Genomic DNA, 19288 nt, shown 5'->3' with positions numbered 1-19288 from the left:
GGCATGTAATTAAATTGCCTTCATTTGAATTTTACAAGATCTAAGTGATCTTATTCAATAGCCATATTCTTGCTGAAACTCTTATTTGTGTCCACCATTATATGACACATCACCATAGCCACCTGACAAGGTGAGAATCGTTGCCATAGTAGTTGATAAAAAGATCAACCTGCAACACCTAATAACCTGAGGTTCCGCTGCCTACTGGCATGCTTCAGTTTTTCATCCTTTCATCATTGAACAAAGGCAGTAATGACATTTATTTCTGCCATATATGACTAGGGCAGACATTTCCACCTGGGGCTGCGATTCTATGATGTTTGTTCTTGAATATCTGCTTGAGGCCCCCGTGTTTGCCATTTTTTATATCTTAACATGTTTCCTCGCAAATAAAATGCAACCTCAGAGGGCTCTGTTAAAAATCAGCACCCTGAAAATCTGCTCAATAAACTCCTTGTAGTTCAAGGTACCTGTTCAAGGTACCCAAGGTGAAGCAAATTAGAAAAGGGATAAGGCCCTTCTCTTACCAGGCTCTGGTTCAAACATTATGCCAAGAAGAATTTGGCAGCAGAAATGTTTGGAAAGATGTAAAGCATGCTGTTTTACCCTGAGTCAACAGTGACTCTGGTATGTCCACCATCTGCTATGGATTAGTGCAAATGTACATGGTGTTAATAAATGAAATCAGACTATTGTGTTTCAAAATGTCTAACTACACTTCTTATTTCAAAGCACTAAGGCTTTGGTTTTATACTTTCAAGAAGGAGAAGATGGGAAGCTTTTTAGTAGCAATTACCAGGTTCTGCTGGTTTTCCCCATCAAGACAAATGAGGGCATGCATTTTTAAGAAGTTGAAAGGGGAGATCTGCAATGATACAATGTATCTGCCACCATGGAACAAAAGAGATAAACAGATTATTCTATGATTTTTGTAAGTTTGTTTATAAGGATCTATAAAAATCACTTAACTTGGCATATTATTTTAAATATAAAAAGAACATAAAATTCATGCAACTAAAATCTGCTGATTTACTGTTTGTAAACAATCTACAGGTTGTCTTCATGTTATGGTTATTTTGGTTGCAAATTACATGTATTCAAAAAAAGGAGGAAAAGGAAGGGATAGACACTAGAAATTCTGCACTGCCATGTTACACAAAAGCGTCAATGGTAGCTGAAGATTTTGAATATTCTGAGGAGTGTCTTTGTAGAACTGAACTCAGAGGTTTGAAACCAAAGTCGAATTATGTTACCCCTAATATGAATGATGCGCTATTAGTGGTTTTTAAATGGAACATTCGGAAATAAAAGTATTGAAGGGAAGGCAAGCGGATTATACACAATCACACAAAGGTACAATTTAAATCCTTTAATTTCTTGGATAAAGGCAAGAATTTGGTAATTGAACCTTTGGGCAAAGGAAACAATATTGTAATTTAGAAACTGGTTAATTATCTAAGGAAAGCCCATTACCAACTGGGAGACAAAAAGCTCTGTAGAAGTTCTAACAGAACGACTAAACAGCTACATAGACCATTCAATTTGTTATGTGACAGAGTTACCATTGTACATTAAGGACCCCAGGGATGCACTCAACCGAATCAGTGACATACTGAGGGAAGATTAACTTTTCATTGCACTTGATGTAAGATTGTTTTATACTTCTCGAAAGAGACTGGAAGAATCTGGAATTCAAAGCACTGCACTACAATGCTGAAATCTTTACTCACCAACCCAAACAAAATAACCCACCTACCACCATTTACATCAAACACAAAAAGTGCCACCTGTTACAACAAGGACCAAGCCTCTCACCACCCCTCTTCAACATTTATATGGCGACCCCTTAATGAAGGTCATTCAAACCCATGGTCTGACAGCTAACAACTATGCAGACGACACCCAACTCATCTTCAAGATTGCTACCGGTCATGACCAAGACAACACCGTCAATGAATGCCTCACTGATATGAACACCTGGATGTCAAACAACCATCTCAAATGAAACCCAAATGAAACAGACATATGCGCTTCCCAGGAGAAGACCATCAAGAACAGATATTCAGAAAATCAAAGCAATAGCAAAAAAATGCTTCTAACACAGTTAGTTAGAGGGAACCTCCCTTATCCCAATTTTCCTCACAGAACCCTTATGATAATTTCCTTGGTATTATCAAGAATAGACTATACAAATAGCTTCTACTTAGGAATGCCGGAACGGCTCACCAACAAACTTCAATGCATCCAAAATACTGCAGCAAGACTACTCCTGAGAATAAATAGGAGAGACCACATCATATTGGACCTGAGAAGTTTACTTTTGCAACCAGTAAAGAAACATATATTTCAAATACCTCTTCATTGCCCATAAAAAAACTAAATGGAAATGGAGCCAAATTCCTCCGAGCTAAAATCACCCGATACCAACCGAGAAGAGAATCGAGATCTACCGCTGACCTCCAAATGGAAACAAGACATTAAGAGAAAAGAACATTTGGAGGAACTGCCTTCTCATATCTGATAGCCAAACTATGGAACCCAGTCCCGAAGGAAATAAGAACGACAGAAGATCACTTAACTTTCAGGAAATTACTAAAAACGTGGCTATTTAACTCAACAAGCTAAACTTAGACCAAATACACAACAACCACTCTCACGACCGGGCCACCTCAACTTCATACAATGCCTGCTCCTACAAACTGTAACCCCAAAACACTGATAACACATGATAAATACCCGCAGATACAAACTACAATACAGCTACACAATATCCATAGACCACCCAAAACCCACTTTCTATCTCCCTTTGCTCTGTTCCACACAACTTAAAAAGGTAAGCACAACATCTGTTCAATCCCTCTCTGCCACCACCAACCAACCAACCTTGAGTTACAGAGCCAGCTGAGCCCCTCGAGACCATGGTAAAGGCAGCGGTGCATGGTACAAATCAACTCATCTTAACATAACATAACTTCCATATGACAAACATGTTTTAGGAGCGTTGACATTTTTCAGAAAGGGAAGATCATCTAGCGTGGTGGCCCACACTGAAATGTAGGTGGAAATAGCCAAATTCATTTTTAATTCATGATAAAACATTCGACCAACAAATTAGCGAACAGCAATTGGAACCAAAGGTGCCCCTGCATATGCTAACCTCCTTGTGGTATTTTGAGAGCAAGAGGAGTTCGGTTTTAGAATGCAACATTTGGAATGACACAATTGTTCTGTGGTTGAGATACATTGATGAACTTTTTCTCATTTAAAAGGTAAATTAACAGCACTTGGCGAATTTTATTTTGAAATGATAGCACATATAATTTTTCTTCAACATATAATTGTAAGAAAATTGAATTTCTGAATTTAAAAATAAAAGTAAAATATGACTCTATCCACACAACTATGCAAATGAAACCGAAAGGTGGAAATGTAGTGTTGCATGCAACTTTACCAGATCCACCAAGCATTGTTAGGAATATTCCTTATGATGACATTTTAAGAGCGGGGAGGAATTGTTCACTGGCAATAGATTCTTGGAAGGGATGTGGTACAATTATGGACTTAAGTTAAAAGGTTACTCAGAGAATAATTTCAGGAAGGCCAAGAGAGGGCAGAATGTGTTACAAGGCTTACATATCCCAACAGTTAAGTTGTCTGGGGAAAATACTTGAATAAGGAAGATCCCTTCATGTGGTAATCAAGCAGGCACAGTTGTCAGTATTTTAAGACATCAGAGGACATTTTGAGGGTTGATCATGCACTTACTGAAGAAATTGGAACGAGACCGGAGAGATGTTACAGGCATGTTTGTTAGAGCCCAACTGGGTGAGAAAACTAGCTCTGATTAGTCCTTGCGAACTTGTACATATTGGCAGCATGATAAGGAACATGAACATTCACGTTTTAGGACATTTATAGCCATTCAAAAGAAAGACAAAAAGCACCTGGTGGCCCTCCATTTCGCAGAACACCATATAAGTAACCCAGATTTATTTAAATGGATTGGTCCCTCTGTCGAATAAGAGATTTTTAGAAGGGCAACAGCGAGCGACTATTGAGGGATTAAAGGTGCACTTCATTGTTTATCTCCAAACGAAACCCTTCGGTGCTCTTAATATCAATGAAAAATACAATTTATCTTTGTTGCAACTATTCACATAGATATTAGTACGTTATACCTCTGGCATTGCTGATCATCAATTATTTGCAGAGTTTGGAGAATAGAAATCGGTGGATGTTAAAGTTTTGGGGAAATGTGAAAATTGGTATCTGTACCACACTAGGCAATTGTGAAAAGCGCACAAAAATACAGTGCAGGTTAAGATGCCACAGTAGCATGTAAAGAAATGGTGGGTGCAAGTGATGAGAAATAGAATATCATTATCTATTGTCTGAAGTGTTCGAGTTTAATTATAAGTACCAAAATGGTGAGATCTAAATATTTTAGTATAACACAACTCAGAAGATGATTTAATAATGTAGATGTTTATAAGACATAGGAAATCTGGTATAGACATTGTCTTTCAGTGAAGAAATGTAATATGAGCACTGCATGCATATTTAGTTCTAATCACGCTAAATATGTTTCCAATTTAGGCTTCCCAATTACCAACTTGATACATGTAGACTTTTTCATTTTTAATAATGTAATAATGTATTAAGGAAGTGACAATATGTGATTATAGTAGCTTCTATGAGGGGATGATTTGTAGACTGTTTTACAATTGTCAGTCAGTGAAATAGATGTAGGGAATCGGATGTCATTTTTCTATACCTATTATTAAGCTTCTAGTGACGCAAAACATATTTTTTTGATGATGTTCGTGTCTTCTTTTAATAGAGATTAAATAAACCTGTATGATGTTCAATATGTGGAGAGGCTTTGCTTACTTTGAGTTATCTAGCTGAAACAATGAAGATCATGATTTGATGTTTTTAAGAGAACTGTTTTTGAGGGGAACCGGTGGCGGGTGGGGGGGAATATATAGGTGGATGGCAGTGACCTCACTTCCACTGCTTGACTTCAGACATGCTTCATGGGTACACAAACACACATATACATACAAGTGTTATTTTTATAATCCAGTACATTTACTTTAAGTATAATCTTGAGCAACTGTGGAAATAATTGGCAATATATGTATGTTACTGCTTAGCTATCCAGTGGCCATATGTCATCTGTCATGTGTGTTACCGTAATACAGTAGTGGATTTTCACTTTCTTGACGTCAAACCTTATAATAGAAAAAATAAAAAGACACAAAACTACAAGTTCCTCAATGAAAAGCTGAAAAGTCATGACTGGTGTGGAGTGTAGGACATGTCATGGGTCCATTTGGTTGCTACACTAATGTATCCATGATTGAGCTCATTTTCAGGAACTGTTTTTATGAAATTCAGATAGCTAGATCCAACACAGAACAATATCAAGAAATGACGGTGACAAGTGGGGACAAGATGTTTCATGTGATGTGCATTCATGCACAATTTTGCAGAGGAGTCAATAAGTATACCCACAAAGATTAATAGTTGGGAAGTTCCAGGAGGAAAACACCCTAGGTTAAATGGAGTCAAGTGCAAAGTCACACACTTTCAACACTTAAATATTAATGAGCAACACATCATGGCAGGGGAGATTAAAATATATTACACATGCAGCAATGACAAGCACATTTCAAGAGGAATTATGGGTGCATATGGAAAGCTAAAAACAGCAGAAAAAGGCAAGCCACTTAATAATTTAAGACATTTCTAGCAAGCACTCGCATTGAGTATTGTTTGTATTTATGCATGCAGGTCATCACAAATTGGAGACAGTTCAGACAAGACTAATACATAGTGATTGGTCTAGGTGTCTCCATCTCTGGTCTTTGAGAATTATAACAATACCTGGTTTCCAGGGGAGTTAATTTCTACGTAACAGTTCTCATTTAGATATAATCAACATATTCAAATTTTGTTTGTGTGGATAATATGAAAACATGAAGTGGCTATGGCTTTCGAGGAACTGGTTTGGAGTCCCGAGAAAGACCTATAAAGAGAGGCCCACAATTTTAAATATGCAAGCAGCAGGGGAATGAAGGTATACAGGGAGAGATATGATTTAATGTCCTAGATGAAAAAAACACAGTGCAAGAGGCAAGCATATTTTAATGAAAGACTACTCCTTGAACTAGTGGATGGGAATATGAACAGATGAGGGGGTGCAGAATAAATGCTAGAAATACTTTTTGACTGAACAGTTGCTGAATACATGGAGCAGCATAGCCGTTTTATCTATTTTTATGAAAATCTGACCTAACCATAGCACTACGGTTACCAGGATATTCGACCTTGTATTTACCTGCATAACCCATCATTGATCAAGAATGGAAATACTACAATTATCCTACCAGGACACAACTTTTTAAACACATTTATCACCCCACTGTCATTTTATATTAATGAGGATTCTCTTTGTTGGATGAGACACGTTTACTTATAATGATAAACATTGAGTGATACTTGTACACACAAAGTACAAATCCATGAATCCAGTCACAAACCATGAAAAGCTGTGTGTATGATAATTAAATTGGGATATATTTACAGAATTGTCACCTCGATGATTATCATTGTAAAGACATTTATTTATAAAATAACTAGGCAATGGAAACTTCATGTTCCCCGGGGTGCTCAAGAAGATGTTGAAAAGCAAAACAACACACAATGCAAACTCATTTTGCTCATATGCTGGCCCAGTGTATTCAGATCACATCTGCACAATCTTATGTTTGTGTGCCTGACACGTGTCTTTACATCAATGTTAGGGCATTGATGGGAAAGTATCATTTTTCGATGTTTTCAGGAAAAAAGAACAGAGGATTGAAAAAAACAGGACAGGCCAAGCAAGAGGGCAAAAGGGACTGCAGTACAGGGCACTGTCCCATCTTTATGTGCTCCCCAAACTGATGCTTTAAGTGGGATGATAAGACAAACCAATGGTGCTATTGCTGATGTTATGACCTAGAATATTGGCTGCCAAATGAAAAAAGAATACAACTCAAACTTTTAACAAGCATATCTAGAACTATAAATTGCATTTGGGGGTGCCCCTATAAATCTGAAGTAGAGAATCACTTTTTCACACTCTAGAAATCTGAAATTGAGTAATAAATAAAATATGTTTACAAAGTCAAGCATACATCTATTAGCTGGAAAGTTAAATTTATTCTGACCTAAATTATATACCATATGATCTAATGGCATGAGAGAAGAACAGACCTGGGATACATTCAGGAGCAATTTGAGAGTCTACCTATTAGAGAAGAAGGTTACACAGGTTAGAGAGGAATAGATTTGTGATATCCCTCATGTTCTACTGATTGAAGTGGCAGAATACCATAAGGGGTGATGCAATGAAATTGAATGATATGGGCAGTACATTTTATAATAAATGTGCATGTTTACCCTGAAGTCAAATGGATTATGGGTTGAATCTTAAACCTAAAACATGGATTGAATTTAAGATAAAATGATTGTTTCTATGAAGCCATATCGCGCCATTTCACACAATCCACTTCAAACAAGTAGTGCATTTGCATTGCATATGATGAGCATATTCCTCTGTGACCTGGTGACTACCTTTCATCCCTTTGTTTCTGATGATAGGAATGGAAGTGCTGTAAGTTTACAAAGTGATCGCTTCATTTAAACCTTAATAGAGGGAGTGTGCCATTGGGCAATACAAAAGGGCCTGAAATGTCTGCTTGTACAGAAACTAGGAAGTTCAAAAGGGAAAATTGTGCAATATATTGGGAGAACAGGCTGACACTGGTGATCAAGTGGCAGGGGGTGAGGGCTGGACTCTGAAACCTTAGCATGTGTGCGATGTTTTGAAGTCATTTGTTGCACATGGGAGCTCACATTGTATCAATGAGCTATGTTGTCCTACCAGGCCATTTCCCCCCCATTCTTATTTGTGGATTCCTTGGGGAAAAGAAGTTATAGATTAAATCACAGTCCAACTATAAAGAAATCGTCACTGCTTCACATCATGGACTTGTCGATAACACTCATTTACCATATGGACTTAACTTCATAATGTGCTACTTAATATTTGAAATGTGTGCACGGCTCGGCCTGATTGGAAAGTACGCATAAATGTGAAATTGATATAAACAAACCGCTTCTGCATTTTCAAACCCAAATAAATATACATTTCTTGAGAAGAGTGTATGCTACCCCAAATGTTAAAGTACAAAGATCTGTTGATGTATTTGGAAAGAAGAGAGAATATTTATATTTTCAGTTCAAACATGAAATAAGCCTAATAGTGTAACAAATCATAGAAATTCGTCTGAAAACAAACAAAAAGAGAAGGTGACCTCTTATTTCAAATTATTCTATGAACACATGTAGCAATCAGAGGACTCTGCCTTAACCAGCCAAATATATGTAAAAAAATCAACTCACAACACTAAGCAAGAGGCTATTTTATGTTGATCAAGTAACTTACAGAATTTGTGCACTAAACAGTTACACATTGACCATGTGACATCCTAAAACACATGGTTTATTTGAAATTGGTGTTGAACACACATCAAATAAAAGTATGCTACACCTCTACAATCAACGTACACATCACATTCCCGGCCACTGCCTCATAGAACCACATGCACGCAGGGTTCTCTCTAGACATAAATGCCTCTGTTGTCTCACCTCATGACACAGACACTGACCTGCACAAAGAGCTCAGGGTACTCGCAGCCTGCACTCATCAACTCAACAGGGAAGCTATCTTGCACTTTCCCGCTCTCCCCACTAAATTAACCCACTCCCTGCGCTTTTAGATCCACTAGAGTGCCCGGAGACCATGCAAATAGTAGTAGTGCATGTTCTACATCCCAATAACATAACACAACATCTGATCTACAAAATTAAATGTACCTTTAAAGAGCTCTTGTTACCATCTCTGTGGTAAATGCAGTTTTGCAGTCTGCAATACTTTCATTTGTTGTTTCATAGCAAAGGCGCAAAAGAAATTGCCTGAATAATTTTCACTACTGTACACATGTATCATTTGCATACTTCTTTGCTTAAAAAAACATACACAAGCAACTAAAGCAAATGCCCCTTACTAGCATGGATACTCTTGTTAGAATTGGATTGGCAGTGATAAAGATTTTCCCCTTTTTCCCTTAAATGTAATCCCCCCCATAACACGGTTCTGATATATCAAGAGAGTCATGAAACCAGAACATGTGAATTTGTCTGGAAGATAAATGGGGAGCCTTCTTAACACCAGCGATGCCAGTAAAACACACCAACGAACTTTGAATGAAATTCGGAAGGCATAGGTTGTAGGGTTTTCAACAGTAAGTTAGCGCACCTCAGTTAAAATACATTTTGAAGGAGCCTACATGCGGGTGTACATTAATTGCCAATACAAAACTATGTAAACAAACAAACTAACATGTGCACTAAAATATTGAAAAGTTAATTGATCTAAAAGAATTCTCAGGTTTTAGTTTAAATACTTCCAGTTTTTGGATAAGGTTTTAACATCCACCATTTGTGTGGTAATCACTAGCATTCAGTCATAGCAATGTCAAGAAACAGCTCTAATAAGACCACAACCAATGCATAGCCACATTTGGAAAGCTCTGACACAAGTAGTTCCATTTCAGGGAAAAGTCATCACGGATATATGTGTTTTAGTCGAATTTCGACTACTTGAATCTTTTTAAATACATGTTTAATACAGATGTCTTCCACCAAAAACACAGATTCGCCCACACCCTCTGACTCCCCCAACCCCTTTTATATGCCCATCCCACCATCCACCTCTATGTGGTATACAAATTGTAAAAAATGTGCCAAAAAATGTGGCTATAGAACATATTCCCAACATCACGTACTAAAAGTACAGTAATGAACATTTTCCAGGTATGCAATCCATATAAGAATACACAATCACCTAAAGCCAAACAGAATAGCTGCATACATATGTACATGCAATGAAAAGCCAAGATATGGGATATTGTTCCTGCAGGTAATAGCAATAAGTGTTTGGAATCCATTTCACTGCACATTTGTTTTACACAAAACACTGCCTGATAACCAACTGCCTTAGTTATCCACTGACAGATAAAGCAGCTGACCTACAGTATGTTTCAAATGTAATGTAACACCATTACCACTTCGGGTTGGGAAATGTACAAGCAGAACAAACAAGCAATATTTAAGCTACTTACAGTGTATACATGTAGGCACAACACCGAACACTAACAAAGTGATATAACATATAGCACATAATGCACACTATTTCACATTTGCCCACTTTACGATGATTCTTTACACTGAAGCAGCATACGAAAACACACAACAAAATAATAGACAAGATCAAACTGCGCAATGCATTGAAATAGGCATAAAAAGGAACACGCAGAATTAATAAATGATGGACTTCCTGAGAAGATACACTGTCAGCATGTTGAAAAAAAAAACAGTGATGTACATGGCTTTCACATGTCATTGTTCATTATTGTCTACCTTGTTCTATGCTGTTGCTCCGCACTGGGACCTGTGGAAGCTGTCTTCCTCTACGATTGCTAAAGGCAGAATTTCCTGGAGGTGACTGCAACGAATTTCCCTGTTGGTACGTTCTGCAGATGGAAGAAGACAGAGTGCCAAGTTTGAATGAGTTTTCGTTCCCCCCCAAAAAACATTTTTAAAACTTTGCATTACGACTCATTGGAAAACATTGCACACGTAGTATCTTGCACTGGAAGTGAAATAAAAAAAAGGTACATGAATGCACTTTTGAGAATAAGAATCTTTTTACGGGTAGGAAGGTAAAAAGAAATAGTGAAACCTTTTTCAGGCCATGTCTTAGTTATTAAGACTAACCTGCAGAAGCTAAAACTTTCACTCTTAACACTTTCCATCTCCTCATTTCTGCTTCTCTGAGCAGTACCAACTTCCCATTTAGGAGCTTCTTTTTTAACATTCCTCTATCATAAACAAAACTGCATCAGATAGCAAGGATTTCGGTCTAGATCTCTCCCTTTCTCTTTGTGTTCTACCATTAAGCCCTAAAACCTATACATGGACAAATGCCTGTTTTATAGGTCATCATCTCAAACTGCATCAGGACCTGTTTGTTTATCTAGAAAATAAGTGGAGTTGGCTACCAAAAATTATTAATCTATGAATTATCAATGTGCCAAACAGTATGAGTTACAGAAGCAAATGATCTCACTTGATCCGACTGAGGTTTATCTTGAGATGGATTTTGAAATTTATCTCACATGCCATTCTTACTCTGCAGCACTCCAGTGTTGTGCTTTCCTTTAAAATGTAGTACTGTCTTATGCATTGAATTCCATCTCAAAGAATTAGAATGTTATGAAAAGGCATATGTGACTATACCTGTGTCGCAATGTGATCTTGTACATATATACAGATAGAACAACGCTTCTCCCTTTCTATCTGAACAACATTGGTTACAGAATATATGCTAGCAAAGCACTCTTTAAAATGTTAAAAAAGACAATGAAACATATCGGCCGTCGGTTGGTACGAAATTGTATCAATTCACGCCTTCTACGTTTTCTTTTATTACTCCTGTATGCCTGGAACAATTACTAACAAAAACACATTCACACACACACACGCACCACACACACATATACACATTGCATCTACTATTTTTTCAAATGTACATGAATGGGTATCCGGTCATTGCATCGACAACCAAAGCATCGACAGCCACACCATCTGAAAAAAAGCATCTAATGGATTTTTTTAGATGGTAAATGGTTTTGTTTAAAAAAATGGGATTTAAAGGTTACAAAAAGTGGGATTGGGGGGACCCGCCTTTAAAAAAAAAAGCATTTTATGTATTTTTTTAGATGCTTTTTTTTAAGATGGTATGTTATTAGATGCTTTGGCTGTCGATGGAATGACTATACACCCATGAATTCCTTGGTGTGAACAAGAGTTGTCTTCATGGGGAAACTGTAAAATATTCAGCTTGTGGTTATAAAATAAAGAGATCTTTCTCTCTTTGCCTAGTCAGCTCTGTTTCTTGAACTGTGCTACATAAAGCCTTGTACACTTTGCTTTCCATCTATGCTTGTCTTTTGTCTTGATTTCTAATCACGACACAACATTGTATGACCTGCTGACCATTACATTCGGAAGAGGTCATGAACCGAGGTGCTACGCAAAGACAACAGACCTAAGTGTCTGTGACAACCATCTGCAATGTTCTCTTGACAATGATGGGTGGTGCTCCAATGACAGATACCAAGTGGAATTTACCTGGTAATCAGTATAGAAACTACATCATAAGGAAAAATGGAAGTCTTATTTATTTTACATTCATAAAGCGCACAAAAGCACAGGGAATCTAGATGCTGGTTACAGAGTTAAAATGAGTAGCATTAGGTAGGGAGTATAAGAGCAGTTAATTGAAGATCCAGGTTATTAAGCAGAGTTAATCGATTCCACAATTTGTGTTACACCTTGGAACAGGGCTTCTTAACAATAACCGGTTTAACAGTTAATATGGAAAAGGCAACAGGGCAAATTAACATCTTCAATAATATTCCTTTTATATGCAATAAAAACAGACTATTTAGCAAATCATCATATGCCATAGATAACACAAACAATGGTTTCAATGATTCTGTGTGAGATGCCGCCAGTGTGATAACAAACAAGGCAAAAAATCACAGGCAATGATGTGGGTGTGACGGCTATGAAGATAAACATCACCACACCACAGTGGCAGAAAATGTGACTGCACTGTACACTCTGGAAGGTACAACAGAACACAGACATCTGGAAGGCAGAACACGAACACAGTGCTGTACATTAAATAGCACCTTTTTGGAAGTGGAGACTGTGGCGCCGACCCTCCTGTAGCTAGGTGATGTAGTGAGCACACTTGTTTGACACTAGAAGGCTCACTTGACCTTGAACGAGTGTAATATTTTCCCCTAATGCTTTGCTGATAGGGTGTTCTTGGGGCTTGGTGCCCTCTTCTATAATGACTTGGAATTCCTCTACAACATTAGGGTAAAAAAAGTGTTTTCAGTCAATGGCCTGCACCAGTTTTTTCTCCTTTATTGAAAATGTTATCAACAGCCAGGTTTACAGCATCACATGTGGATGATTTCTTTAGAAAACAGGTCAAATGGATAGCATGTTTAAGTGTTACAATTGTGAATAAGAAGATTACAGAAATATCCCAGAAATATGAACATAATATCACAAACGTCTAACAGAAATGTCTTTAAGCAAAACTAGTCAGAAACAGAAAAAAATAGCTTGAGTTTACAAGGAAAAGTTGGTGTTAAATTGCACTGATTTCATATTTTCATGACTGAAACTTCTGTATACATTTGTCCCTCTGTCCCCTCCCTGAAATGCCCCTGTTCATTACCTTCATATATCTTATAGAAAAGGTTGCAAGCAATAGGATTAATACTTTCTTAAAAAAACACAAATCCGGATTTGACCGATGGAAACATAACAATTTCAGCGAGGTATGAATATGCAAGAAATCTCAAATAAAATGCACATGACACCAGAGTCACATACTGCAGATGTGAGAAACATTTCAAACTCTGCAAAAGCTCTCATTGAAAACCACAGAAGAAATGAACAAAAGTACAAAAGCAAGAATTGTAGACATTCTTAAAGGTATGGAAATATATGAAAATAGTTAAAAGGAGTCAGTGGATAAAGAGTCCCCAGGCACTTGTGCTTAGATGTTAAAAATGCAATGTGCTGGGGGCCTGTAGTGGCATGTCAGCCCAAGATAATAAGCCCAAACATAGAGCAACCGCAATATAACAATACCCACAGAAAATGTACACACACAATTATAATAACATGGGTACAGAAACGTTCTTACATGGACCCAAGCATACCATACCCACTCACATACATACAAACACACGCACGCACGCACGCACACACACACACACATACGTGCAGACAGATACAGTCAAATACACACAAATAAAAAGGAGGAAATCGGTGGCAGGAACATGTTTTTAAAAGAGTGAAGGTTACTGCCAATAAAAAGATAAAGTCGGCACAGTAAGGTCTGTAACTGTTGTGAATGCCAAAAATAAGGTACAAACGCATGGTTTAAATAATATACATTCCTAATACAAACAGAAGCTATCACACTGAAAATTAAACCATAGCTCATACTACACCACTGCTTCACCATACTCATATTAGATACCAAACATTAATGTATATAGTTGAAGGAAAGACCCCAATAATGCTTGCATACGACTGTTATGCCACCATATGCAAGGTATTTCATTGCAAGCGACAGCAGTGGCTTATCCATAATTAACGACAAGGTGCCAAACCATCAACATTTATGGACAAGCTAAGCCAGCACAGTGAAGCAGCCAAGGGTTCACTCCTGGGGTCGATTTAACTGTAAAAGGAAAACTTGGTTTCCCTTACACAGTTTTCGAGAATGCATGTCAATTGGGCCATGCAAGGCAGGGCATTTTACTTACGAAGCAATGACTAGCCAATTGAGGATGCCGTCTGGGGCATTGTAGGTATGAACGTGCATAGGGTATGCTAATGCACACCCTTACACATTCAGAGGCTTAAGGGCAGCATGATGTGATGTTCTGGCTCAGTTAAGCATGTGCAGCAACTACTCTCTACTTCCTGTTGTGTGTTGTGCTTGGGAGCAGGAGCTCCTTTGTTGCATCGGGCAGCATGAGTGGGGTTATTTGGAGTCTGGAACAGGTAAAAACATTTAAAACATGTGTGCGTGTGTATGCATCCATACACAGGTTTGTGTCTGTAGGTGTGTGTGTAAATAGGAGAATGTGTGCTGTATATGCGGCAGATTGAATGAGAGAGACTGTGTGAATGCTGTATGGTTGCACGGATGAATCAGGGAATGTGTGATTTGAATGCTGTATGAAAGCATGTGTGCAAGGCGGGATCACGTGCCTCTGATTGGGGGGATGAAGGGGCCATGTGTGCAGCCGGTCTGGACATATGTTTTCACTATAGCATGACATTTTGTTACTGGGCATCAAGGGTAAAACCAGAATGATGGATGGTCTTAAATAGCCTTACTGGCATACATTGGTGGGGCTAGTCTGAGCATATCCTTTTTTACTCAGGCATGGCATTTTGCACTGTGTATCAAGGGTAAATCCAACGTGATGAGTTTTCTTGCATAGCTATATTGGCCTACATTGGTAGAGGTAATCTGCACATACTCTGGCATGCCATTTTCTGCTGTCATCGCCAACAGGAGATTGGGAAGAGCAGAACAGAGTATTTTCTTAAATGGAATATTGGCATATATTGGTGCATCCAGCATGGACATGTATGGGCACAGCTAGCATGAGCATGTTTTTTACACTGGCATATATTAAGGGCAATAGCATCATCAGAATGTATATTTTTTTATTAAGTGCATATAGTTCAACACTGAAACCTTTTACACTGACATAACAATACAAAATAAAACTCAGTATAAAAACAATTATAAGTTGCACTGTTACCCAATTTCCCAAATTTACCATGTCCATGCGTCTCAGACAATCGATGACATAATACAAGACAAATATCATGAGTTGTCAACAAACAGCAATAAGGAGCATATTCACAATTCAATCAATTTAGCTCGGAACAGTTGAATATTTTATTTTAACTGTGGCGATTATTGCTTCCCAAGTAGTGTACCTATGGTTTTCCAATGTCCTTGGCAATATCTGCTCCATTTATATGGGTTATACAACCTTCCATATATGGAAAGATGCAGCAGTAATGACCAAAGATTCTGCATAATATATGGTCAACCAAAATTGGTCAGAAACCAAACCAGACTAGGAGCACACAAATGTCCCATATCCTTTGCAATATAACTCCACAAGACAAGGGCAGATGGTTAGAATGTGCAAAGAAGTTTCAAGTTGTTCCTTGCATAATCGGCATAGTCTGACATCTGGGGGAATGTTCTGCCAGACCCCCCATATTCTAGTACCAATAATATATTCAGCCATAGATATAGTATGAAATGTGTAAGATCTATGTCACAAATGTGATCAAATAATCACACGCCATACCAGGCATGAGGCCTTGTCTAGAATATTGCATATATCTCGTCTTCATCGATAGTTCCAATAGGTTCTGCGAAGAATCCCAGTTTGAGGTTTTATATTTCAACTTAGAGTGAAATTCCTAGCCAAGTTCCTCAGGTGGCAAATCGATGTTGTACAGAGGTCAAGTCAAGTACAAGCCTGACTGTGACAAAGGTCTGTGGATATTGTGAGCTATTATCCCCAGTGAGGAAAAGGAATGCCATTATTTCCCTTTGCCCAGTGCATTATTAGTCTTCTGGGGAAGTGTGTTGCCATAGTATGATATCACTGGACGGTACTTGATTGGAATTCCCAGGTAAACATAGGGGGTGACCACATCCAGCCTTTCTCCACCTTAATTCCAATCAAATACATTTTTGCTACAAGGCTGTTTGCTCATTATCATACGTTTTGTTTTCTTCAAATGTATTTTCAATGTATTAATTTTGGCAGAAGCATAGATCGCATTTATGGACCGCTGTAGTCCTATGGGCATGCAGTCCAGCAGAACCGTATAGTCAGTGTATGACCCATGCAATGATGATGTTTTGGGGAAAATTTGAACATGACTTCAATGCATCTTCCATGTCCCCTACATACAAGTTAAAAAAAACAGGGATGCCAACACACACTGCTGCTTTAAGCCGTTTTTAGTTTTAAATGGCCTTGATACAGTGCCTTCTTGTGACAACCTAACAACAACTAAGGTATTTGAGTACATCACCTTTATGAAGTATAAAAGGGTAGCATCAACATTTCAATGCGCTAATTTCGCCCACAATCTGTTGTGTGCAGCACAATTGATATCAGTAGTGTAATCAATGTAACACAAGTATAATTTGGGATCAGAATTATGGTGTCGGAAATCAAGTTTTGAAGTGTCCAAAGATTGGGAATGGTGTTACAACCTTACCTGAAACCCATTTTTTGTATCTTAATTAATTAGGTTTCTTCCACCCACCCTATTCAGCTGGTGCAATAGTATGGAGAAGATTTTGCAATGATGGCACGGAGATGGTAATTGCACGGGTCATTTATATGTCCCTTTTTAAAAACAGGGATTAAAATAGACACTCGCTCGCTATCTGGAATTTTGCCCTGTTATAGTATCACGAGAAAGAGGCTGTGAAGTATCTGAGCCCAAAATTGCAGATTTATTTTAAACAAGATATTAGCACCTCACTCATGTCCGGAAGCCCTAAACGCCTTTGGTTTCCCAATTATATTCAACACATCCTCCACCTCATAATCAATGCCACCACAATTACGATCATAATTAGCGACTACGTCCGGGGTGGCAGGTTTTACATACAAAGGTTTGTGCTTGTGCCTTCCCCAACTGTCTTCCGAGACCACATTGACCTCCTTGGTCTCCCTATCTACTAAGAAGGTATGGTACATTGGCCAGAACTTCTTACTATCTCTGACTTTATGGGTGCCAAATATTAGTTTTCAATTGCCGTTATTTATATTCTGCTTATACCCACAATGCCAGTTTTTATATCATGGGCGATGCACAGTGATTCGATTGTTCTTTTCTTCCTGTGTAAGCAATTTGGACCTAGAGATCTGTCATGTTACAGAATGTCACAACTTCTTCTCTTTATGTACAACTAAGTCAAAAGGGGCTGGTAATAACACTATGTTTATGTATTACTACCTTATGTTGCATATTGCTTAACCACGCGTTGTTCAGCCTGGTGCGGACGTCTGAGTGATTTTGAGACATCAATTCAACAGCAGTTCTCCCAATTATTCAATACGTTATTAACCTTTTCCACATTCCTTTGGGACCAAACAATTCTATTACCATGTGTGTTCATTGTTATAATTTGCTGTATACGTTTCACTCTACTGCCTTTATGGGAATCAAGAGTTAAAAGCAAATTAGCATGTTCACTGAAGGAGGTGAAACATATTCTTGTACAATTTTTCTTATTCGAGGACAGACAAAAAATAAGCAATCCTAGATGACAATTTCCATTTGACCATGTGTCATATGATTTATGTGCATTGCAATAAGAGGATCCAATAGCGCCAAACCGAATCTCTGAAAGAATTCTATCCACCAGCAGCCTTTTTCCAGCGATTTTTGGTGGTATGCACCCACATTGAGATAATCGAGGATTTTTTGAGCTACCACCGCATGGTCCGATGTTACATTTTCTGTGTCAAAAGCACTGTTAGAGTTAAAGTCTCTGGCGATTAGATGCTTCCTCAAGCGTTATCAATGACCCACTCCAACAAGATATTATTAATTAAAGACTGGATCCTGGAGGTTATAACACCACCAGGGGGCACTATAGATTAAGAATCATAATTTTATTAAAAGGAGAAAACATTTCTTGCAAGACAGCCCATATGATAAAGGGAGAAGGATTGCCTTTGCTATACTGTAGGGTGGCAGCTTGGGATATAATGTTAAAACCATCAAATAGAAAGCCATACCACAACCATGTCTCCTGGAACATAAAAAATATCTGAGTCTTGCAATATGGATTGTCCTTCAATGGTACAAAAAAAAAAAGAACAATAGCCTCCAGTGTTCCGCGAAAGGAAAGTATAAGAATAAAGTTCCATGACATCAGGAGTGATAGTTATTCAAAGATAGAGGGATCCATTGCCCCTCCTTATTCACACTTTTAGACTTCTAGCTGTTATTAGTTTGCAGATTTAATAGACTACGTTGTTCTTTGACAGCCAACCTTACCTGCCCCACGAAAATCACCTTTCCTGATTCAATTGGGAACCAGCAATTGTGTAGTCTTTGAACAATTCTGACAAATTATTAAATCAAAGCCTAGCTTTAATAAAGATAAGCTGCTTTTGCAGACCAAGTCGTGCAGACCAAATCCACTATGATTGGCGAGACAAACTTAATCAGAGCCCAGTTACTGCAGCTATAAATGTCTGCTAATTCCACATTTACAATGTCAGTTCTTAATAATTGCAGTATCCGACTTTGGTTAAAAAAAGGACTTTCATCTGTTGGAAACAATGCAATTATTTGTACCACTGTGCCTAACGCATACTCGCTCAGTAAACAACTTTGCGTGCCAGACCTTCATAAGTATTGGCTTGGGTGCCATGCAAGGAAACAACAGGGAGACTGGTGGTTCTCCTGGTAACGATAGCCTCATCATCTGCCCGAGTGAGCACTC

The 19288-nt window shown here is 38.1% G+C and overlaps 1 protein-coding gene across 15 annotated transcripts in view; it reads right to left on the bottom strand.

The window, feature by feature from the left end:
- Positions 1-19288, bottom strand: part of RIMS1 (regulating synaptic membrane exocytosis 1) — a 1643460-nt gene that overhangs the window by 413494 nt on the left and 1210678 nt on the right. For 11 of the 15 annotated variants that reach the window (XM_069606227.1, XM_069606242.1, XM_069606243.1 and 8 more), the window contains one exon: positions 10534-10646. In XM_069606227.1, coding sequence (XP_069462328.1) covers positions 10534-10646 — 113 coding nt within the window. Of the gene's footprint in view, positions 1-10533; positions 10647-12872; positions 13053-19288 lie in introns of all 15 variants that reach the window. The other 4 variants (XM_069606225.1, XM_069606239.1, XM_069606226.1 and 1 more) reach the window with 1 other exon arrangement.

Source organism: Ambystoma mexicanum, chromosome 4p (genome assembly GCF_040938575.1).
Source record: "Ambystoma mexicanum isolate Mex_15411 chromosome 4p, UKY_AmexF1_1, whole genome shotgun sequence".
Classification (NCBI taxonomy): domain Eukaryota; kingdom Metazoa; phylum Chordata; class Amphibia; order Caudata; family Ambystomatidae; genus Ambystoma; species Ambystoma mexicanum.
Note: the sequence above shows the minus strand (reverse complement) of the source record. Positions and strands in the feature narration are given on the sequence as shown.